Source organism: Cololabis saira, chromosome 8 (genome assembly GCF_033807715.1).
Source record: "Cololabis saira isolate AMF1-May2022 chromosome 8, fColSai1.1, whole genome shotgun sequence".
Taxonomy (NCBI): domain Eukaryota; kingdom Metazoa; phylum Chordata; class Actinopteri; order Beloniformes; family Belonidae; genus Cololabis; species Cololabis saira.
Genome location: NC_084594.1, coordinates 30,505,111 through 30,531,327, shown reverse-complemented (window position 1 = coordinate 30,531,327; position 26,217 = coordinate 30,505,111). Strand labels below are relative to the sequence as shown.

General features: G+C 39.9%; 1 protein-coding gene across 1 annotated transcript in view; it reads right to left on the bottom strand.

Annotated features, from left to right (window-relative positions):
- Positions 1-24,832, bottom strand: part of LOC133448819 (arf-GAP with coiled-coil, ANK repeat and PH domain-containing protein 3-like) — a 55,597-nt gene extending 30,765 nt beyond the window's left edge. Inside the window, exon 1 of the mRNA XM_061727709.1 lies at positions 24,618-24,832. Within this exon, the coding sequence (XP_061583693.1) occupies positions 24,618-24,664 (47 nt within the window). The 5' untranslated portion in view covers positions 24,665-24,832. The remainder of the gene's footprint in view (positions 1-24,617) is intronic.
- Positions 24,833-26,217: the final 1,385 nt, after the last annotated feature.

The following is a 26,217-nucleotide window of genomic DNA, read 5'->3' as shown; positions in this document are numbered from 1 at the left end:
GACTTTGACTTATATACCATATAGGTGTGTGGCCTATGGTCTTACTCAGTCAGTTGTTTTTCTTATGTCTTTGACATGCCTCTATTAAACCAGAAAAAGACAGAAAATAAGATGTTGAACAAAATGTTTGAATTCCTTTTTTCCAAATCTGGAAAAAAAACTAAACAAAACAAACAAAAAAACAGCTTCACACCCTTGTTTGCTGCAACAAGTGAACCATAATCCTTGGGGAGATGATCTCATCATACAATTTCAACTCCACCCGTATCTTCAACTCTTTCACACCCGAACAGCTGATCTTTCACGTCACAACAAAAAAAGAAAAAAATGCTGTGCAGAGGTATAATCAACAACACCTGCCAAACTAGTTTATTTTCCCAAGGTTGCAACTTTGCCTGTGTCAGTTTTAGCCTGTAGGGCAGGTGGGGGACGGCGTCTTGGGAGTTAGCAGGAATCAGTTAACAGCTGTGCCACCTGTGCTCTGCAGAATAGCATTCCCAGAATTCCTTTTTGCTCCCAACGTCGTCAATAACACTTACTCTTGACATGTCCCCGTCTTCCTTTTGTCCCCTCCTTCTCTCAACCAGAACCCACATAACTCACAACGAACCTCCCAACAAAAACCCCGGCACGACGGCTCGTGTGCGGTCTGATGGAGAACTTGTGCCTTCCCAAAGAAAACGGAGGTGATGGGAGCGCAGGGCTTTTAATCAGAGGTCTGTGTGATTAACTGCATGCATGTGCTGTTGCGGCAAAATTTCTGTCACACATCCATTTCTGTGGTTTGGCTGAAAGTGAGCTCCGTGCGCTCCACTCTCCAAGCGCGGCATTAAAGCCAACACCACTGTGTTCCCAGTTTAGTGACCCTGACCATAACACTGTCAAACAGCTGTTCAATCAAGAGGATAAACTCATTATAAGCGTGGGTGTTTCGGCAGCAAACACTGCCACAACACACTGACTGACATTCAAATACAGGGATGTGTAGAAAACACCAAAAGGCTACAACAACGGCGCATAATTTATTGATTATCGTTTCCAAGTTTAGCAGAAGATGCCCATTTTGATTGAGATCAATATTGTAAGTTTGTTAGTTCCTGCTAGGTTATATCCCAAACTAGATACCACTCTATATTACCATAAAGGTGTTTGAATCAGTGCATGCTTGTGCTTATCCATCCCCAATTATTACTATATCTGAGCTATTGGTAATCTTTCCTCGAAACAAGTGCACCACAGAGTTATGGGATTAAATAGAAATAGAGAGAAATAGAAAGACTCAGCCCAAAGCAGGATTATGGGAAATACAGCAAACGTGAATACATTGAAAGGATGTGAGGATATGGACCAAATACGTGCATTCAACATTGAGCTCCAGTGACACATGCTTCCTGTGGGTGTGTATTTAAACATTAAAGCAAGACCTCACAGCAGCTCCAGAGATGAGGACACAGGACACTCTGAGTGGGGGTTGGGCTCACGCGCTCAGCCAGTGGTAGAAAACTGTACACGGTGTGACATCACCAGTACGGAGGGGGAGGGGAGACACACGTGCAGCAGCTACATGCGCACTCCCATCAGCTCCAACTAGAAATGTGTAGCGAGCTGATTCTCATCCTCCACGCCGGTGCTGAACTGTAGCAAGAAGCCGTTGTCTCCCATCTCCTCACACAACATAGCTCAAACTCCTGTGTCTCTAAGACCTGATGTGTCACAAAGCATTACATCCACATCTGCATCCCTCCCTTGTGGGAAGTGACAGAGGCAGAGGATACAACAGGTTCTATGAACCAGAACAACTCGGGTGGACCCAGATATGACAGATTTTCAGTAAAGAAAGCATGCATGCTGCACACACTGCACCACACCTTGAGTAAACACCATTGTTAACCTAATCATGGGAAAATAAAGGGAAGGGGGAAAGGGGGGAGGCAATGCAACAAGCTGGTGGAGTAAAATAAAGACTGGTGTTTTATTACAGAATGGGTTCAAATCACAGGTAGTCAATTTGGAAAAAAAAGTATAAATCGCTTAAAAATCCAAAGAGCAAGCTAAAGGGCTCAGTATACAATAAGACAGATTAACACTGGCAACTAGGTCAGATGGGTTTTTACAAAAGGCAGAAACCATATTACAGGCAGGGTCCAAATACAGCGGAGAACCAGGAGGAATAATCACTGGGATGCTAGGAGGGCTAAGATGATTGGGCACCAGGAGGTAGTAGGAGCAGTGAGGCATAAACAGCCAGGGACATGCAGGAGGAGGAGACTGGAGAGGAAGAGGAAAAGGAGAATAAAAAGAAAGCAAGAAAAGATGTGGATGAAATTAGACCATATAAAGATAACATAACTCAAGCAGAGATCAGACACATCCCAGAACTAACAGAGAACAAGTTACAAGATAAAACCTTTTTTTAAGATGATTACAGCATCTTATCCAGTTCATCAGAGCATTTTATGCAAAGTCTGCACATGATTTTTCACCCTCTGGATACGTCTCAGTTTAAGGTCAACCTGTTCTACATACTTATATAAACCAGTGCCCTTAAATAAACGCAAGTTGTGCTTTGCTGTACTTTTACTAGTGCAAGCATTTCACATGATAGATATTTACACCACGACGAGTGTGTTGAAACATTTTTGTTGTTGCCGTTTGTCACTTTGCAAGCTGACTCAGCACGGCATGGTCATTAACCTCAATTTCTGTTGATATAAGGTGGATGAAAAATAAATCCAAATCCCACTTCATAATGTGAAAACTACAATCAAAAGGTTTCTGTGCAAAAATGAAGCTTTATATTAACTTATTATCATTTTAAGAAACTGGCCTTGTGTGAGCCAGACTAAAGTGTAAAGTTGTCAGCAACAGCAGCCAGGATCTGTGCACGACACTAAACACAGCTGAGGAAGAAGAGGGTGCAAGTGATGGGCTGATTCCCAGGAGTCCTGACTTTACCCAGCGGAGAATGTGGGAAAGATTTTGGAGAGAAATAAAATGACAACAATGCACTAGTTGCACACCTTGACATTTTTTTTTTTGCAGGAAAAATTGACAAAATAACTATTTATTTGCTTGGTATCCTAATGTCTCCTTTTAAACATCTTTTAAGTGTTATGAGAGTGATTGGCAACATTATGAAGATGCAAAAGCATTACTGCTCCCACTCTTGGAATGTCTTGTGCAGAAACTTTAAATGATTAGTGATTTCAAATCAAATATTCTTACCTTACCTAAACTAAAATTGAACAGAGGAATATTAATAACCTTATTGAACTTTAGTATTTTGCTGTAACAGTTCAAGTTGTCTTAAACCCATAAATGCTTAAATCATCAATTATCACACTTTCTTATATGTTATAATATCAGCTTCGAAATTTAGTTGAAGGAATATTTCATTACTTTTAGGAAGTTTCATGGTCTCCCGTTCCTCCTATCAGCAAAAACCAGCCGGATTATCTTGGCACTAGAGATGAGCGGTATGGACTAAAAAATGTATCACGATCATTTCTGGCATTTATCCCGATAACGATAAAAATGACGATAAAAAAAATACCAATTCAACTCCATCTTTGTAACTATAAATCTATCTCGCTCTCAGATCCGCCATGTTTGTTACACAAAAACGTATCAACAGGAATTTATCCTTCTTTCTTTCTTTCTTTCTTTCTTTCTTTCTTTCTTTCTTTCTTTCTTTCTTTCTTTCTTTCTTTCTTTCTTTCTTTCTTTCTTTCTTTCTTTCTTTCTTTCTTTCTTTCTTTCTTTCTTTCTTTCTTTCTTTCTTTCTTTCTTTCTTGCTAATTTCTTTCTTTCTTTCTTTCTTTCTTACAGGCTCATTTCTTTCTTTCTTTCTTTCTTTCTTTCTTGCTCATTTCTTTCTTTCTTTCTTTCTTTCTTTCTTTCTTGCTCATTTCTTTCCTCCCTTCCTTCCATCCTTCTGCGTCATCAACGGGAATTTATCGTTTTTACCGCGAGATGACAAATTCTTACCCTGGGGAATTTTTTTATCGTGAACGGTAAAATATCACCCATTCCTACTTGGCACACATCATGGCAGAGGTGACAAACAGACTCAAGAACGTAATGATGGAAGAGAAGATAAGAGACGCATGAAACAAGAGATCTAATCTTACAGCATCATAAAAGTGACTTAACTTCTACAGGGGGACCTGTCGAGCTAAAAATCACAAAAATTTCCATTGCGTTGCTTTAATCTGGACTGTCCCCAGCCACATGGCGTTATCAGGAATCATGACACACTATTCCTGTTGACATTACTGGGAACAGTACACGTAGTAACGTATACACAAATGAATATGTGTCATCTGCCTGAGAGAGACATTCTTGCCGAATGTTCATCCATTCACGTCAACCCATATTCCAGAGAATATAATCTATCATTAAATCAAAACAGTAAAAGGACTATGATTAACAATTTAATAAAAGAAGCTGGATACAATAATTACATATACAGCCTTAAAACACTCATGAGACACACAGCATCTCCGAAGAGGAAAAGTATTACTCCCAGTTTCCTCACTTCTGTCTTATGTTGACTGGAATCTTTACGCTAAAGAGAAAACGATTTGGATACTACATGATCAGATTACTTTTTATATATTTTGAACAATAACGTAATAATGCGCATCTTATATGCTTAAAGAGTAGACCAGCTCATGACTTCTGTGGCATGCTTTTTATTGTGATACGAAAAAAACCCTGCTGTTGCTGAGCGTTTGTCCACACACACTTATACATCCTCAATAAAAATAGAAAACATAAATTTGTCATCCTCCGCTCTGAAGTTCAGACCACACACACACACAGACGCACACACGTCAGACATTCCCCTCCCAGAACTTCCAACTGGTGAGCTCCATGGCAACCATTCATTGACCCTAATCACCATGGAAACTGGCATCAGCATTACTGATGCTTTTTCTTTCTTTTTTTACTGACCAATTTCCTCTTTGTCTGATGCGTCTGTCCCTGCACATCCTCCAGACACTGTTCTCAGCCTCTCCCTTTTCTAAAATGAACATTATCCACAGATAAGTGATTGTTTCCCGGTGAGGAAAATCAAGCGTCTGATGCTGCCCTTGTCAATGACAAGCCAGTGTGTTACAATGATGAGCTGCTGGCGCTGTTGCAGCATCCAGCACATCTGCGGAGCCTGCAGCGACAGGCAGAGTGTCCTTAAGTGGCAAACAGATTCCTTAAATGCTACAAAGACTGTAATCTTCCTACATCCCTCACACTGAGTCAATTTGTTTCCCTATTAAAAGACACGGTTTCCTTCTTGAAGTCATTTGATTTAAGCTTTAAGATGTTTTCTTCCACAATGACATGAAACTGCAGGACATTTCTTTAAAAAAAGCTAAATAATATATCATATTAATTGACTGTGTTTGTAATGGGCATGGATTGTAAGTCATCATAATTCCTTTGTCTGTTGAGGATGAGCAGATGCAGGTGGTTTTTGGGCGGGGAGAGTACATCCCCCATTTCGTTGTTCTTCAATGTTCACATAGTTGCTAAATATTTAAAAATGATCAACACAATAATAATAATAATAATAATGTCCTAGGCAGCCTTGTAATTGTATTATCTGTAGAAGAAGTTTCATTTTATGATTCTAAATGAATCTTCTACTCGTACTTTTTCTGTTATGTCCTCCAAAATAATTTTCCTCCTTCTCTCTTTGTTTCTTTAGACCACGCCTCCTTCTGTCCATCTGATGATCCCTCTGTCTGCCTCCAGCCTGTCTGTCTGTCTGTCTGAAACACTCTTTCATTAGCCAACTCATGCGTTGCGAGACTGTGCAGGTACACAAGAGAGTTAAGCAGAGCAGAACTGCACTAAAAACATACTGATTTATATCTTTGACGTTAAAGCTCTGACTGAACAGTTTGGTGAGAGGACATCCAGTGAAGTCACACATCCATCTTAATGTAATGCGATTCAAAACTCTGAATGCCCTACTCACAGCCGCATTCACTTAATTAAAAGAGTCCCCAGTAAATGATCCTGACACACAAAACGCACACTCTTGCCCCAAACAGACTGCCTTTTCACACAACGAACATGTGCGGCTAACAAAGATGCCTTCACTGCTTCCCTTTAAACACCCCCCTCTCCCCCTGATCTCCTACACACAACAAACATCACACTCTTTCACTGAAAAAGCATTTGGCTGCGCCGATGGCTGACGAGACAAAGAGACCAAACATGATGCTGACAACAAGGACAACAAATCAGGGAACCAACACTTTTAAAGCGTGCCGAGTTAATATCAACAGAGGACAAGGCACGACTTTCAGAAGTAACCAGCTTCTGCAAGAAAAATAAAAACAACCTCCAACACAAAATATCTTTAAAAAAACAACAACTTGTTGATGTTTTTATTTTCAAAGGAATATGAATAAATAACACAGAACGTTTTAATTACTGATCTCCCTTTTAGTCATTTTTAATTTTCTTTAAATCTTTGAGATTTACTTGAGAATCTTGAATTTGGTTGAAAAAACCTTTTTAAAACTTTAGTCGTTAAAAGGCAACAATAGAGCTTAAATCACATTTCATGTTAACTTCTCCATCTGCCTGATTCAAAACAGCATCATTAGAAACCGACTCTAAGAGGGAAGGAAGACATTGCATCTCTGCTTCTCACCAGCTGTCAGACCACCTGCCGACTGGCCTCGCTGAAGCAAAACACTCCCCTAAATATAATGTATCTGTGTTATCATTACTCACGAGCAGCAGCTCGAAACCGTTCACTGTATAAACACAGCTTATTTCTAAATATTTCTGGCACGGTCGTCTGGGATGTGAAAATGTCATTATATCATTCCAGAGTGCATTCCAGTGTCAGGTCAACAGGAAGTGTGCTGGAAAACGTCCCCCGCCGGAGTGTGAAGGAAGACAGAAACCATTTTTCTCTCAAGTATTGTGACCGCAACTCAAAACCAAGCTGAGAGACTTTTTTTTTTTTTTTTCTTCGAAAATACAACAATTTCTCTCCTTTCCTGCCAAGAGAGGTGGGAAGAGGCTGTAGCAGGGCGGGGATCCAGGAAGCCGCTCTGCTGACTTGGAGAAATGAGACCTGAGTTACATCATCAGCAACATTTTCAATGAAAAAAAAATGACGGAGAAAAACTTGTCTGCGTAAGCTGTTGCCCACATTCACCAAAGTCTGTCGGTCAAAAGTGATGTACTGTATATATGGACAGATGTACACATCTGCAGGCAATCCTAAAGCCTCCGGTTGCAACATCAGACCCATATAGCCTCCTGTTCCAGTGAAGGGTAGCAATTTCGTCCAAGTTTAACTATGCTCCATGAAGTGAAAGAATCCCTCTGGAAGGCAGAGGGATGAACATACAAGAAAATATCATGAACGCAAAACTGGCACCAGCTCCATCTATGTCTTAATCCAGTCCATGAAAATATAATACACTTCTACAACTGGAGGTCACACCTAAGCAAAACACAGCGACCCATTAGAGCTCTTACCAAGGAATATTTTCAACAAGGAGCTTAAAAGGACAGTATAAAAGTGGCTCTCATCCCAATCCCTAACCTCTTTAACCTTCCCTGATCTCCCAGTGGGGTGCGGGAGGCAGCTGACATGCAAACAGATGCAGTTTGAATGTGAAACGCAGAGGAGGACCAACACCCCTGTGGTTTATAAGCTGTGCGTTCCCAGGACAGTCTTTGCTTCTGTCCTCTTCGCATCCATCCCACGCAGCGCTAGAGCATAGTGAGGGATCACTGACAGAGAAAAGAGTAATAGAAATGGAGCTGTACTTTCTTGAATCCCAAATAATGAACAAAATGTGGGAGAAACAACAATGACTAGCAACGTATCGTGGCTCTGTTAGGATAAATGTGATAAAAGCTCGATAAATTCAACCATGTGTCAGAAGGAAGTTTTACTCAGACAGATACAACAACCATTATTCTGAGGACACACTAGCTGCATTTTTATCATTGTGGAAAAGGAACAAGCAGTTCAGTTGGACGGGTGAGCCTCTAAAAGAACGGCATGCAGTACACAGTTCTGCAAACTTTGGCTCATGTTCAAGATTGTTGTTGAGCTATGAATTGCTTTTACTCTTTGTTTTGTCTTTTGAATGTCGTTCTGACTGTATACTTAACAGACAGTGGTCCAATTGATAAAAGCTATTATGTATAAACCCCATAAAATAAAACACTGATATGTATTTTGCTTAACCACACTCAGGTATTGTAAAATGGGTTTTTACTGTACACATGGTGACATGCATGGATGACTCTGCATCACCAACAGATATTACGATCCTGTAATGCATCACAACCCCCTTGGGCCTTAGATACAAAGAGATAAACTAAAATCAAAATAAAAGGGCACCTTTAGGATATTTCATTCCTTTCTCTTCTGTCAAAACAGGGTCTATGGGACTTGTAGCATATGCCAATGGCCACAGACAGTAGCATTCACTGAAAAAACAACACTTTCCAACTTGATCCGCATTTTTAAATCTTGGATTCAGTCTCTAAAGTAGGAACTATCCCTTCAGTTCAACGCCTGTCAGAATGAGATTGGATTCATCATTACTAACTGTAAGGTCTTTAAAAAGGCGTATGCAGACTGAAGAGGATTCAGTGTCATCATTGTACCGACAGACGGACGGATGGAGAGGTTTACAGGTAAGCTTAACCTGCATTCCTTCAGCTTTACTAAACACAAAGAGCCAATGTTTCTCCTACAAAGCGGAGCATGACGTCTTATTTTGAGAATGTCTGACACTGATAAGCCTTGCCTTTTGTTTTACCCCTGAAACACACACATGTATGGAAAAGGCAGCACAAATACAACATTGCATACTTCACACAGTTTAAGCATGTACTGCATAAACACATGCAGACACACCTGGCCTGATGATCAAGGTCAGAAATCTGAATCCGTGTAGTAACCACAGGACCACTGATCATTTTTATTTCACTGAACCTCCTGTCATTTAGACTTGTTCCATTTTAATGTCTCTTAAATTAATTGTAATACTAAGATTTTCCAATCCAAGTGTGATGTTTTTTTAAAAATTTGCATTTCTATTTATTTACTTCTTTGCATGAAGCCACACAGGAAATTTAGGGTAAAACAAAAAAGTCATTTGATTTTAAGCGGGTGCTGACCATTTCAGCAGTAGTGCCTTTTAATATTTCATAAGACCCGTCTTCCCACTCTGACCAATAACAGAAGATTTCTACCTCGAAATAAGATTTTTTTTCCCCCTTCCCTTTTTTTTCTTTTTTAAGTCAATTTGTGTGTGACTGCGCTCGTTTGAAGTTAACATGTGTAAGAGAGGAGATTCAGCCTTAGAGCCGAGTGAACACCAAAAAGAGAAAATAAAGAGCGTTGCACAACAGCCAGATTCTCGACCATTATGTTTGGCAGCACTGACCGAACATGAGCAGAATCGGGCTGCTGCTGACACCAAAAGCACATCAGCCAAAGAGGAAATAACCACAGATTTACACTTCTGTCCATCTAAGAATGGTCCATCAATGCCAAACACTCTCTGAGGTCTGGCAGCGTTCATTTAATCATGTACATCACACTCATGCAAATCAATCAGATGTCGGCGGAAAAGCAGCTTTGAGTCTGGTTTTGGTTTATTGGGTTTAGCATGGGAATACTGATGGGCTTCGCATGAATATAGACAACTCATGAGTCAAGTCACTGCTACATATGATGAACAACGTCATTTAGTTGTTTGCAACTTTTTTTTTTATTGACTGAATGTGACTTCCATTCAAATCATTTGTGCAATCGTCAGATATTTTGAACACTTGTGGATGCCGAGTTTGCTGTTATTGTATCAAAGAGTGGGGCTTAAAATTAACATTATTAATAACTTCTCAATTGTACCTTTGCAGGAATTTGACTACTTTTAGCTTTTCCAAGCAATATCAACATGCACTGCTTGCATGTAATGAAATCTGATTATACATGTTTACTTACTAGTACTTTGACTGTGATTAAATGACCCATTTGTTGTGTTTTTGCCTATTGAGGGTCAATAATGTCGTGTTGTTCTTCAGAATATGACTATTTTATTATAGGTGATACTTTCAAATGTCAACACAGCTAGAATACTTGCAGAAACAGACCCTCATTTGTTAGTGTGTGTGTGTGTGTGTGTGTGTGTGTGTGTGTGTGTGTGTGTGTGTGTGTGTGTGTGTGTGTGATGTGAGGAAAGCATTGGAATCTGCTGAAGAAGCAATGCGCACAATGTGAGCTCACAGAGCAGACAAATGTAGTTTGGGATAAACATTTATAGATCTAATGAAAACTTGGTCTATGCAGCAATTCATTCCCTCCAGATTGCAGTCTTTGTCTCAAAAAAAGTTGCATTAAGGATGCAGTGGCAGGAAACCACACAATTATTTGCCCAGATTTTCACAACTAATGCTGAACTGCTGAAGCTTTTCCCTCTGTGAGACTACATGATTGCATTACTGTGATTACACGCGATGAGCGGTGGGAGAGAGGTGTAACTGGATATGATGTACAGGGAATAACCAGGAGTTGTGAAATAGTGAGGAGGAAGACAGTCTTAGACGAGATCCTCTTACAGCGAGAGGAGACAGAGAGCCTGAGTACCTGCACCAAAGGTCTACGTGGTTTGGCTCAACAAGCGGACTGCACATGAATGAAATGAAACAATCATATTTTTCAGATATTGTCTTTGCTTTCTAATCTTCCAGGAAGTTTTACAGAAAAGTACATTGGAATGTCATTGAGAATGCTCTTACTCCAAACAGGACCCAAACTGGTGCTTTATCAGCCGTTTACATCATGACTCAGTTACGCCCTTTGATAGTCTTTAAAGTTATTTTCAAATCTGCAGGATAAACATTTGATATGGGTGTATTCCGATCCCAACAATGGTCTTCTCCACAAACACAACCAATTATTTTGGTGCCATACCATCTTTAGTTGAATTAGCCAACTAAAATGGTGACTCTAATACATGATTTATTGAGAATAAAAGTGAATATGTACTGCTCTTTCACACAACCCATGCGAGAGTTGTCGCTCCTGGCTTCATCTGCAAAGACAGTAAAAAAATAAAAATAAATAAAAAAAGATAAATAAAGTGATACAAGAGTCAAACCACTTAAAAGTTAGTACAAAATACAATTTTATTCCATTCTTGAGGATTTTCAACTATGCAAACTGTACCGTGTGAGGTGGTTAAGAAAAAAAATTGTGGCAAAAAAAAGTATTTGCCTGCAGTGAAAACAAAGCCTTAACTCCCTGTGCTGCGATCTGTTTTTTTGCTTGATGATCCAAAATAAACCACAAAGTTTCTGTCACCGTGAAACTTCTATTCATGCTCGTTTCCCATGGTGTTGAAACAAGCATCTCTGTGGCCAAAAGGCCTCCTACATGCCCTCTCTGTTCAGCTAGCTACATCTGTTGGCTCCACAGTGACATATGCACACTCCATTACACGCTGTAATTCCCGCGATATTTCTGCATCCGCATACCAGAGCAGTGGTGATATATATGTACGTATAACACGGTCATTTTTCCTTCCTCCTACAAGACATATTGTCCATTATGGAGCAGTGGCTGTTGTTCAGCTCTTCTCATTTTTCCACATGCATGAAATGGACAATTTATCAAACAGTTAGGACGAAGCTTCAGTTTTGTGAACGAGTGCATGTGTGAGTAACTTTGAGGGGGTGGGAATGATGGTTCCGAGGCAGCGTAGGACTGCTGACACAGTAGATAGGAATGTTTTATTTGGTTACATAGATTTCCACACAGATCTAAGGCAGGGAAGCAGACAGAATAACAAAAAGAGAAATGTGGAAAAAAGGAATTCATCAGTTTCTTAGAGAGGAATCAATGCTCCTGTCTCCTCTCGTGTTTCTATAGATGTTCAGCACGTCAGTTACGCTTGTGGTCTCAGCACTGCAGGGGTGTCTGGATTCTGCGAGGAACACATTTGGTTCTGTATCAAAACACTGGGACTGGAAAAACAGGGACAGGAAAAGATGAAACAAATCAAAGAAGCCCTAAAACAAATCGGTTAATAGTCTTCTATAATTAATGCGCCAGAAGTTAATGGAAGAGGGTAAAATATTGTGACGCAAACTGGTTCAGCGCCCTCCATATGGCGTCACATACTGCCAAGGGCAACGAGGACGTGGGTGGAGGAAGAGACGGAGAGAACGGGCTGAAGAAGGCATGAGAGATGGGAAGAACAAACAGCACATTAAAGCTGAACACTGTAATAGCATGCAAAGGAAAATCTGCAGTTCACAAAACCAAGAAAGCACAGCTAAAACAAAAGCGCAAAAGGTTCAGGCCAAATCTGAACCAGCTGCTCAAGTGGATCCCAGATGTGAGAGAGGGAAAGGCAGCTCACGCACGCACGCACGCACAAACACACACCATCTCTCGTTTGCATGCTGCGAGGCAGAGGGGAGTGCATGACTATATTTCATTTGTCACCTAAGGGGAGCTGTGTCCGAGGAGAGCCAGCCATTCACCGAGACAGGCGTCGGCCTCTTCTGCTGGGCTCCAGCTCTGTCACGTGTCTGTGATGCATTTTCCTGAAAATTTTTACCAGCAGTTTTTATTTTATGCTTAAGTGCCTGGGCGTGTGTACAGTCCACAATTATGACAAATGTAGTGTAATAATGTTTAAAAAAAAAAAAATCTGGCTTGTTACTGGGAAAACAATAAACTACGTCAAAGGTAGAGCGCTTTAATCTTTCTCCATTGTTTGCCCTTTGTTTTCGCTGGCCGTTTTGGTCTACATCCCCACTGACTCCACTAATTTCCCCAATCCACCCATCTTTCCTCTCTATCTCTCCCACACACATCCATCTATCAATAACCTTCCCCGTTCTGTTAGTCATCTACAACACTACCTTCCAGTAATCTTCTCACCACATCCAGCTCAAAAACAGACAAACAGACAAAAGGACGTGGGTAACAAGCTGAAACTTCATCTGCTTTCCTGCTGCAGCTCTGACATAGATTCATATCTTCTCCACAGCTGCATCAGCAATACAGGACGCTGGATGGGAAAGGAAAAAAAGGTATGGAAGTAGAAAGCAGGGCAAAAGGACGAGAGACAGCTAACCTGTGTGTGTGTGTGGGTGTGTGAGTGTGAAAAGAGAGAGAGAAAGAGAAAGAGAGATAGACAAATGTGTGCCACAGTCACAGTGAAAGAGATCAGCCGGCGTCAGACACATGATGGATGCAGACACAAAAGACCTGTCACGCCTTCTCCGTCTTCCTTTTTCTCAGATTTGGATAAACCAGTTAACTTGTTTTGTTGAAGTAAGCCAGGCTTGGCGACACCAGAAAATTCCCACATTGTGTTTAGATGACTAAATACCCACTTGTGGCTTAAACATCTCTTTTTATAGGGCAGCAACAGAACCAATTACTAATCACACCACCATCAGAGGAAGAGATTTTCTCGATTGGCTCTGGCCTTTGATTATACACAGATAACATAAGAATGCATTCATGTCTGGTTGCAAAATGTAGTTTTGATGTGAATGTAAACAGCGAGCACTACCGCTAATAATTTAAGACATTTTTTATTTCATATATAAATCCAAAGCAAAGCAATAGCTTTCTTTCCCGATACAAACCTCTGCTTTCTGTTTAGTAAGCCAGGCAGATTAGAAATTTTCAGAGCGCCTACTCATCATAGATATACAGTTACTGTACGTCACCCTGTAGCACCCTATGCTTAACACCACTCTTTAATATGTGTAATCCCCCAGAGGTTTAATGGCTTTATATATATATATATATATACACATATATACATATGATGACGTCTTGGGGCTTTATCCGTGTATCCATGCCTGAATGTCTAGCAGTTGGCCCTAAAATCTGGCACCCACAGATGCATTCCACATATTACGCACCGGCTGGTCCTGCTGGTTTCCCCCTTGCGGGATTTAACGACTTCCTGGGGAGTGAACTTTCCACAGTGCAGATTTAACTGACATTTTCAGGTCTTAACCTCTGTGCACCTGAAGCAAAGGTCCGCCCGCAAAAGATTCAGCTGCCAAAACTCACGAAACATCAAGATATAAATGCCATTATACACCAAATTTAAAAAAAAAAGAAAAAAGGTTGTGTTAACTGAAAGAGGCCTTGTATGCAGTTCAGTCTAGACAAAACAAGTAAAGAAACTGGAAAAAGGACAATGATTTCTCACTGAGAAAAGGCAATTTAATACAAAGATTTAAAACAAAAAAGAAAGAAAAGGGAGGGGGGGGTATCAAAAACAAAAGGCAGCCAATTTACTAAATAGTTTGACAAGCCATGGCAAGATTTTCACAAAACCTTCACTAAAATCCTGATCTCAATGCAGCTGACAGCCTGCAGCAATGTTACATAAAATGAAACTTAAAGGCAGCATGAGAGCTATGCAAGCGTTCAATTTGTGCTGCATTTGTCAGTCACACACAACTGTAACTCAATGCAGGAATTAAATCTGCCCTGAATCTGTTTAATGCTGAAAGGTGAGACCTGTACGTCTGCAACGAACAAAAAACAACCGGTTAGAAAGTTGTTTTGTTTAAATTGTCTGGTGTCCAAGGTCTCTGTTAATATCAGCTGACTGCAATGGTAATCACAAATGTTAAGGTGTGCGAGGCGCTGGTGGTTACATAATTAATCAAGGGTTTTCAATTACTTCTTATTACAGTTAATCAAGACAGTAATCATTTTGTATAAATAAAACAATTAAATTAAGATGGATCAGCATTTTAATCGCAATGTTTGAATCAGCTTCTCTTCTACATTTCCCTGGAAATGTGATTTTTCAGTAATAACTCCCAAACCTCTCACCAGGTTTCCTCCACTCTAGTTCAAGGTGTGACACCTCAAGTTGAAGTCATCATGAAAAGTCTTTTTATGTTTGTTTCACATACAGTTGAGCTTTTACGTCTCCTCGCGTCGACCACGCCTTGCACATGGAGCTATAGGAGCTTACTGCTACTTACAGTTCTAACCCAGCTGGGTTTCTAAATACAAGGAGCAAATCTTTATGTTTTCAGATTACAAGTTAAATTGCTTAAGACCAGTGCAGCCATAACATCAGAGCCAAGACGCTGCTAAACTGGTGTGCAAGGGCAACATTACTTAGCAACAACACTGAGCTTTGGGTGAATTCAAGGACCGACAGCATCAAAGCTCTGCGTGCATAGTCGCTTCCAAAATTAAAATGATGAAAAGCACCCTCGTCCTGCTTGCTTCTTCAAAATAATCAGGGCAAACTGCCTTGCGATTTAAGCGTCCTTGTGTACAGTATGACATCAATATGAGTGACTGCCAAGGGCCTTAAAATAATCCAAGCTCGGCAGGTTAAAGGTTAGACGGAGATTGACTGTGTGGATAAAATGAAAAACGCAATCGAACGTAGTACAACTAGGTTCAAACAAGCACAGAAATCCTCTGCGAAATATGCTGAAGTTTTACGTGTCCTTTGAGCAGCAGGCAAGCACCAAATGTGCCAAACCAATTTGTGTAATTCTATACCATCCATTCTATAGAAACGGATATTACACTGAAGTTCTCCTGGCCAGAGGCGGCTACTGTGTGAGCTTTAATAGGTTGTGTAGGCTATCATCTTGATTTAATCAGAGAGTGTGAGAGCTGATAATCCTATTTCATATTCCGGTCTCACTCTAAGTCCCTCCGCCACACGTGCGGATGAGTGGCGGCAAATCTGGTGTATTGTGGATTCAGAGGAGGTGACTACGTGCCGAAATGATGCTCTCTCATAATCATGTCAAGGTTCTCCGTGTTTGGTAAACCAGCGTACATGTTAGCCAGCAAGCAGATGCATACATGGCACAAATGCAAACTAGATGACAACAACATACACTGCAGACTCCTCCAGTGTACATGACCTTGTCACTTCCATCTGACTTGGCTCCTTACAATGTTGTCTCTTTATGAGCATACTGGTTTATACATCAGATTCTGATTACTGGGTCTGCTGTGAAGCAAATTCACTGTGAGCAAAGAGGGAGTCTTAATCTATGTATATTGTGGTAAGTGCTATGCAGATGTGAAACTATATAAAGCAATACATTTACATATTATTAGTGGCGTGGTCATTTGATTGATGGTTAGCACTGCTAATGGCGAGTTGTCATCACTTTGGGTACTTGGTGCTTAGCACTGGTGCTGTGGAAGAAAGAGTAACCACAAATCTAAATGAGAGATCAGAGGAGAAAACCCTGACCCATTTGACAGAAACACCACATCTTAACTGCTTCACAGCAAACGATGTGTTTATATTGTAGAGACGACAGTCACCTCAGTTGGAATGTTTTAAGGTTTGCACTCATCACACACGCAGAAAAAGCTAAAGTATTTATCTATGCATGGGAAGGTGGGACCTTTGAGAAAGTTGAGTTGCAATTTCTTTTTGAGACACTTATAAATGTTAAAGTTCAATGGATAGTTAAACTTAACTTCCAAGAAGAAGGTCAACCTACTGTAATCTTTCATGGTACGTATACACTAGTGTGAAACTGATAAACCTTGAAAACAATGTAACACTAATGAAACATGGAAGGAGATTTAAAAAAAATACTTCAAATACCATTGAATGATAAAACAATTCAAACTATCCATTTGTCATGTTTTTCTTTATTTTAAAAGCTTAGATCAACCACTAGGCTACATTTATCATGTGATGTCCTTTTTACATTATTTATAGAAAAGATATTGCCATGAATATCTAAGTGTTTATTTGATTCACATAGGCATTAATCAGACGTATCTAATCAGACGTATCCTCTGGATGTGAGGATCTAAGTCAGGCATTAATGCATTGCGTAATCTTCCTATACCTTCAGAGTAAAAACGTTTACTTTCCCACAAGTCGAGGGCCAAATGCAAGAGTCTGGTATGCAAATTAATGGCCACAAAATACTGAAATAAAACTAATTCTCAAACAGAATAATCTTGTAAAAGAATAGCAAAAACTAGTTTTAATATCCTCTAACCCACATAAAAAGGGCTAGAGGATCGTGAATAGGCCAGTGAGGCTGTTTTAGTTCCGTCGGCTCGTCTGTGTAGACGCATTAAGGAAAGTGTTTGGGAGCGGGTATCATGACATTAGTAACTTAATGTGAGTGGTCTGGATTCTGTCGACATATTCTGCCAAGCAAGTCATGTTGCAGAGACAATCTGTTTCTCGTGATGTTCAAGGCTTCCCAGGGACATTTTCTCCCAAATAAATAAGACAATAAAACAAAGTCTCATGACTGTCCGGGTCAAACTGGGTTCCCATACTTTTAAGGTGCTGGACTGGGCCATTGTACTAGCAACATCTCATTAACAAGCATGTAGTTCAACTGCGTCAGGCTAATTTGACAAAAGCTTAGTAAGCTTTTAATGCATTTTCAATATGTGATGTAAATTCATCTGCAACTTTCAAGGACATCCCTCGCAACTGTCTCTATTCTAAGAAACGGGCTCCCTCGCTGGCACACAATGCACACAGCTGTTTGTGAGCGTTATCCTGTTGGAAGAGACAATCTCTCTCTCTCTCTCTCTCTCTCTCTCTCTCTCTCTCTCTCTCTCTCTCTCTCTCTCTCTCTCTATGTCTCTTACTCCATCACTGATTGAAAAAAGTCGGCCAGTAGCTCTCATGGCTGTCAAGACCACCGGTCACCCCTCGCAATGACAGCGCTGTTAGAAAACCCAGCAGGATGTATTTTCACGCATTTCACAGGCAGCTGACCAACAGGAGTTAATTATCTCTATAGGACATGTGAAGTGGTGATGTGATCATCAGGTGGATTAGAGGTAGAGGTGGTGACGATGATGATGATGAAGGTAGGGAATGACTATCCAGACAAAGAAGACAAGGCATAAGATAAAAATATCTAAACAATCAAACAACCCTTTTATCTGCCAATACATAGGATTATGCAATCAAATAATCTAAAAATGTATTTACTGATGAGTTATATAAACTGGATATTATTGAAGTTTCATTTTTTTTTAAATATATGATAACAAGTACCATCTCTCAGCATCACATTTTAGTTCAGATTGTTGTTGTTGTTTTGTTTTTCATAATAATAACTGTATTCCAATACTACAGATTTTATTAACCTTAACAGCTATGGAAGTTTATGCACATGATGAGTTTAACTTACTTTCCTTTAGCATGGGATATCATTAAAAATTAATAATTCCTGAGAGTAAATGCTTCCAACAGTTTTTTTTTTTAAATATTTCATTGCTTCATTTTGTGACAGACACAGTAAAACAACTTCATCAAAAAGGCTCCAGTTTTCTTGCCTTTTAGTTGTTTTGTTTCTTCTTAAATAGAAAAGCCTAAAATATACTGTTATAAATAGTGAGAGAGGCAAAAGATCAACCTGATTCACTCTGTTCTCTCTGCTCGTCGTTCTCATCCTGCACTTTCCAAATCTAACGGACCTGCCGCTGCACACTCTGCATGTGTTGGACAGAAACATACAGAAAACAGACGGACTGGCAGACTGGTGCGGTTCAGTCTTAGCTGTTCACACAATAAACCAAACATGGACCATCATCAACCACCACAGTTTCTTAGAATAATGTTTAACTGTAATAAATTAAAATGCATTTATTACTTTACTTTCAGTGATAGTGATTTAGAAAGCATGCTTACATAGAAACAAAAAACTCATCCGAGTGTGTGTTGAATACAAGGACCACATTTTTGCAGAAAAATCATTGTTGCAACGAAATGGTTCTTTTTCAGTGATATACAAAATGATGTGTTCAAAGCACCGCTACTCTTCCATTCTTAAATTTTCTGTCCTCCTTTCTCGAAGCTCCCAGTCATCTGGCTCAGAATAACTGTTGCCAGGCAACAGCTTACACCCACCCGTATGCATATTAGTGCTTATGTCACAGCAATGCAGTCAATGAAAGATATAGAAATAGCTATAAAAAGGATGACACAGTCGATAAAAGTGCAATTGCATAATAAAAAGTTGATTTATTCAGATTTTAAAAGTGCTCTAGTAACATGCAGCACTTGTTCGCCAGTGGTTTACTGAGAGATAAACAGTTAAGTTCATAATAACAAAGGTTTCACAGGATAAAGAACAACATGACCTCAAAATGTGATTAATAATTAAACAGATATTAAGCCAAAATGCAGAGCCAGAGTGTAAAAAAACTAACACCCCATTATTCGACAGCCTATACTTCAGCACCACTAAGTTGAAGTGATCATTTTCTGTATGATGTTATCAGTCACATCACAGTAGAGGAATTTTTGTTCATTCTTCAGTTCATTGAGGTTTGTGAGCATTTGTTTATGCACAGCTCACTTAACATCTCTCAACAGTTTTTTTAGGTTGGCTTAGTTTTCCACATCGGCCCATTAAAACACCTTGATTCATTTCTTCTTCAGCCTTTCTGTTGTAGATTTCCTCGTCAGTTCGAAACTGATCAAGTGCATCTTCCAGTATCAGCCAGTTGGGACGAGTGGCTTCACATTTGCTCTAGAATATTTGCTACGCAAAGAAACTCATGATAAATGTAATGACTGCTGTGCTTCACAGTGAATGTGCAGTATTTGTAGTGACGTGCTGTGTTTGGTTCCTGCCAAACATGGCAGTGTGCATTTTTCCCAAACGTCTCTACTAAGGTCTTGTTTATCCAAATGACATTCTTCCAGAAGTCTTGTGGTTTGTTCAGATGTAACTTTGCAAACCTAAGCCAGTAAGCCACGCTGCCATGTTCTGTAAAGAGAGACAAGACTGAGAGAAGAGACTCTCCTGGAAACTCTTCCAAAGAACCCATCATTGCTCAAAATCTTTCTAAAGTTACTGTCATGAACTCTAACATTTCACATGTTAATTGAAGCATGCATGTAGAGTCTGAAATGTAGCCCTTTTTTTTTTTATTAACCACTTTAATGAAACTGCTTGATCTAACATTGTCACAAAACTACTTGGATGTTAGATCTAGGAAAGATTAGTAAATGTATTGATCAAAATACTTTTTTTGTGAACAAATGTTCTTAAGTATAGTATGACTGACTCAATATTTTTTAAACATATCCTTATAAAGAGCCCCATCCTGATAGGGAGCTACAATTGCTTTTCTAAGTTTATTGCTGATGTCTTTCCTTCTTTGCATTATATCACCTCAACACCACCAAACTGCTAAAAACTGCTTTTTATAGAACTGGTTATAGATCAGTTAATAAAGTGCAGTTGACACGGTGTAATATGTTGTTTTATTGTTTATCTGAACTTTTATTTACCATGTTTTATGACCTTGTACAACCTTTGTCTTTAAACTATATACTCATGTACATAAAAACCTTTGACTTGAAAGTACAGTGTGTACTTGTGTGTAGCCCTCTGGTAATGTGGCATTCCTAGCAGTGCTTATCGAAATGTCATATCTTGTCAACTGATTTTAGCTTATAATAAAGTCTTTGAAACGGATTTATCTCACAGACACATTCTTGTTCAATGAACCAAAAGATTACACAGAAGCAAGACAACCTCTTGCAGAGAATGAGGAGGTAATGGCAAGTTTTAAAAAGCAGGAAATCCTATTAACAACCATTCAATGACAACAGCTTAAAAGGCACAGTGAGCTGGCATCCTCATAGACTTTGTTAAGGATGAATGCAGTGGGTGACCACTGAATAAGAGGCAGGGCAGGAAAAAGTTCACAAATAAATACAACAGAACCAGAGAAGAACAAAAAAAGATGTGAGCTTTGAATACAGAGGCATGCCTAAGCTATTCTTTCATGTTCTACCAGTCGTGTAAACACAAGTACATCACTTGTACAGGTTAAGACTTGCAGTCGGAGGGTGTGTGAGCTCTTTTGGCTCCATGAGCAGGAAGATAGACTGGTTCTGTATTCATTAAACTTCAGTCTCTCCAGAATGACACAATAAGAACGAGATGACAGGAGACAAACACAAGCAGGCAGAGCGGGAAATGTGGTGGGGACTGATTCCATTTGCCTTTCCTGCTGGAATTTTAAGGAACATTGTGTTTAAAGATATAAACGATTTGAAAAATATGGAGCTTTTAAACAATTAACAAATAATTTCTTTCATTCCAACCGTTTTGCAGCCAGTTGGCAAAAAAATGATGGTTCACAGTGTCTTCTGGCTTTAACTCTTTCACTTGACTTTCACTGGTTTTATAGTCATAAGAATGTGCTCTTTGGACAATGTTGCATAATTTAGTCTCTGCATGTACACGCTGCACTACTGGGACCTGATATAAAGCTTCTAACAAGCACTACCACTTTGCCAAGGACACATGTCCTGAGCTTTTACTGTATGTTTACATTGCGATTAACTAACTCAGACTAACATGTTATCAGCTTGAAAAAGTTAATTCAATTCAATTCAATTTTATTTGTATAGCGTCTAATAAAACAAAAGTTGTCTCTAGGCGCTTTCTAGAGACCCAGAACATGACCCCCGAGCAATTACTGTATTACATAAACAATGGCAGGTAAAAACTCCCCTAGTGGGAGAAAAGCCTTAAGCCAAACAGTGGCAAGGAAAAACTCCCCTTTAGGAGGGAAGAAACCTTGAGCAGGACCTGGATTATAAGGGGGGGACCCTCCTGCCGAAGGCCAGACTGACTTAATCTAGACACCAATCCAATTTCTACTACTTATCTATGACTTGGTCGAGAGACAACATTTCGGGCAAAGAACCCCAGACCTCCCTCTCCAAAGCTACGTCTACCACCTCAGGGGAGACACCAGGGAGTCCCTAACCCATGAGAGAAGTCATCTCTCCAGCGAGTCCTGGGTCTGACCTGAAAACATCATACTAGGCCCTTTCACACAGCCAGTTCGAGGCGGGAACGTTGCGCCTTTAAGCCGCCTCGCTGTTCTGTGTGAAAGTCACGGAGGCGGAATGGGGGGGCCAAGTGGCCCCACCAATAAGCCGGCAGCGGAGGTAGTCACAGAGCCGTCACAGAGACGAAACGGGGTCTGTGTGAATGACACAGCCGGCATGCCGGCATGCCACTAGACGCTGACGCTGTCGTCACGCCTCTGATTGCGGAACGCCGGCATGCTGTGTGAATTTACAGACGGGAGCGGCGTTATGCCGGCGTTGTATGGTTCTGTGTGAACCAACAAAGGCGGCGTATTGGCAGGACTTCTTTACACCAATATTGCGGAATCTCTGTGTGAAAGGGGCTACTGACACACTCAACCCCATTACGACTCTCAGTGCCAGTCCAACCTTACTTGTGAACAAGACCCCAAGTTTCTTGAACTCTTCCACTTGAGTAAGCAATTTCTTCTCAAACCAGAGTGACCAATTTACCCTTGTCCAACTGAGCACCATGACTTTCAATCTTTTAGGCTGTCTCAAACTAGCCGCTTCACACTTATCTGCAAACCATCACAGAGACCGCGGGAGGTCTCCACCACATGATTAAAAGAGCAAAGATGCAATCCTAATCCTCCTGAACTAGAAAAAGCCTCCACCCCCTGGCTGTGACTTGAAATGTTGTCCATAAATGTTATGAACATAACTAAAAGCAACTAATGAATCAGATATACTGTCAGCAATGCAAACCAAGCTCTCGCCCCTGTTGAGCAAGAACCAAATGACGCACAGAAAAGGACCTAATACCCTGTACTCCTGAGGCACATCCCACAGAGCACCATAAAGGACACAGTAGTAAAGCTTCTCCAAGTCCACAAAACACATGATGAGTCGCTGGACAAATTCCTGTGTACCCTCCAGTCACTGTGTGATGGTAAAGTGCTGGTCTGATGCTCAGCAACTAAGATAAAAAAACCACATTGTTCCTCCTGAATCCAAGTTTCAAATAGCAGTCACACTCTTCTCTCTATTACCTTGGGATATACTTTTTCAGGGATGCTGAATAGTGTGATCTCCCTATACAACACACTCTGTGTTTTAGAAATCAGGACAACCATCCCGGTCTGCCAATCTAGGTCTCCGACCTCCACCCGACTTTGCACAAGCAGGTCAACCGAGACAAGAAATCAACATACGGCATCTGAAAGTTTTGTTATGTGGATAAGATGTAAATACAGAAAAGTACATTAAAAAAGGTATTTTATGGTTTATGCAACCACCACTAAATAAATATGATCTTAAACTGAATGTTTAAAATAATTCAAAAATATAATATATAAAAGGATGCATAATTGTTTTTCCATCTCCATCATAATTATGGTCTTGCACATACATTCCCTTTCAATTTCCTTTGGCAGTGGTGGAATTTTTCCATTTACGCCTTTCATAAGACCATGATAAAGTGGACCAGCAGAGAAAAGAGTAAGGGTCTGAATGTGTGCAGCCACTTCTTCTCTTCATAACCTTTAAACCTTCCATCACCAGTGACGTGGGATTTAATAGGTAGATTAGATGTCTGTCTCTGTCGGTCTCTTTCTGTTGCTCCCTGCTTGCTTGCTCATTTAAGTGACTCTTAGTCAGTGGACATCTACAATATCACACAAACAGGCTGAGTGGTGTATGAGAGACATAGGGAGAAAGAGAGAGAGGGAAGCAAGTTTGACAGACCCAAACATCAAAGTGTAAACAGGCAACAGATGCTGACATGGATGAAAAGAAGAGAAAACAGACAGATATCTCACAATCTCTTTTTGACAGGCACAACTGGGGATAAACTGGGGGTCCCTGACCTACATGTTGCTAGAACTCCATCTACTTTTTTTTTTTTTTTGTTTTTCCACAACAGGAGTGCAGCCAGAAAACGTAAACTAGGAGCATAACAGCTGGATCTGTACCCTTTATACAAACTCTATTCCTGCAGCCAACCTCCTGTTGCCCATCCTGGCAATTGTGCTACTGCCACTGCAAGGGCATCTCCTCTCCAGTGCGTGAATTGAAACACGTTGGGTGACTGCAGGGCCTCCACTATGAATAAAATGAAGACTGCACCCAGACTGTATACCATGCTGCAAGGCTGCAAGGCTGCAACACTCCCTCTCTCTCACTCTCTCTCACTCTCTCTCCGTCTCACACACACAGGATGATCTATTTGCCTCTAAAAATGAACCAATGAGTACTATATATAAGGCATTAATCAAGACATAATTTCTAAGACAAACAAACATCCCTTGTAATTTGAATTTCCATTCAAGTCAAATTGATCCATATTGTACATGGCTTTGTCCCTCCTCTCATACTGAGCTAATGTAAAACCCAGCTTTAAAAATCACCACATTGGACAGGAACCTATGATCATTTTAACAAATGCAACGCACTGCAATTAAAACAAATCCAACATAGTGCAATTAAAAGTGTCAAACCATATGATATACAAAGATTACATGGAATTACCAAAAAAAATGCAAGAAAAAAAATGGTACCAATGGACAAACGCCATCCCATTGTTGAACATGTGCGAAGCAGTACAAGTCATCACATCCTTTCATTTTTTTCCTCATGAATCTACCACAAATTCAGCTCGATCCAAGCGTGCAGCTGCCGTCTTTAAAATCATGCAACGTAAGGCGTGCCATTAGCGCAAATTGGTGTGATGTTGGTGTAATTTGAGTGATTACGACTTACCTGAATCTGGGTGAATCTTTTATACATTCTTCAAAGTCCACTGTCATTTTGGCGTTTTTCTCGTGTATTTCCCCCTTCAATCAACTAATGTCATTGCCGGCGGCGGAATGCGTGTTGAATCGTGGGGATGGTGCGTGGTGTGTCCCCCGCTGACGCGCAGCAGCCCCTCTCGCTCCGTCACACCAGATACGAGCCCAGTGCGATATTACTACAACTCTGCTGCCGCTCCCACGAGCAAGGCGAGAGGCGGAGCTGCACCGAGGACTCAAGCCTGATTTATGGTTCCGCGTTAAATCGACGCAGAGCCTACGCCGTAGGGTACGGCGTAGGCTCTGCGTTGGTGTAACGCGGAACCATAAATCAGCCTTCAGAGGAGGGGACGGAACCTGCAGGAACAACCAGTGGAGGAAACAAATGGCAATAAATCAAATAAGCACCTAATATTATTATTATTATTTATTATTCTTGATTGAAATCTTTATTTCGAGCATACATAAAAACAATTACACAAAACAACAAAAAAAAGAATATAAATAAATAGTCATTTAAACAAAATCAAAGGGAAATAAACCGTCATTCCCGAAAAGGAGTAGGAGGAAGTAGAAAAACTTGAGGTCTTACCCCTTGTTTCTATTTCAATTTTCCTTGAAAATAAAAATAAGAAAAAAATATAAGAGCAAGCTTTACTTTATCAAAAAAATTATACCTGTTATTACCTTATAAAATAGTACAGCACTTCATTGCAATATTATACCTCAGCCTTATACATATGAATATAGTTATATATATATATATATAGAGCATTATAAATATCATACCTGAGCTTTATAAATAAATGATATATTATAAATAATATAGATATACAACATATATATATATATATATATACACACATCTTATCATAAACAATATAATAATTATTATATACCATTTTATATACACATTATGCTGAATCCCCGCACAATCAATACCTCATGTCTCCTCTTCCCTGTATTTGGCAAACATCTTTTCTTTGTATTTGCTTTTGAACCTGTAGATGGTTGGAGATTGTTTCAGCTCCTTACTCAGACTGTTCCATAGCCTCACTCCACTGTTTGAAATGCAAAATGTTTTGCTTGTACTTCTACATGACTGTAATTTAAAATGAATTGGTTCCCTTAATTCATATCTCCCCTGTCTTTCCTGAAACATTTGCTGTATTTGTCCGGGTAAAGAGTTATTTCTGGCTTTGTATATTATTTGTGCAGTCCTTAACTCTGCAATCTTATTAAAAACAAAGGCAATAATAAAGGTCTTTACATTATTAAAAAAAGTTGTTCCTTTTGCATAGTTCTCGTGGGCTGTGAGCTGTTCCCCACATAAATGAAGTTGAGGGGGGAAAACATAAACATTTATGTGTGTGTGGTTTCAAAAATTGCTAAATGGAGCATTTCTGTTTCCTCCTGCATTGTAGAATAAGGTCAAATAGTTTGATTACGTTAAAAAAGTACTAGGCAGACTATTATAGATAAACACCCCCATGTGTGGGCTTTCGTCCTAAAAAAACTGTACATTTTTGAGTTTATAAATAAATACATTTAAAACATTGTATTCTTGCAGT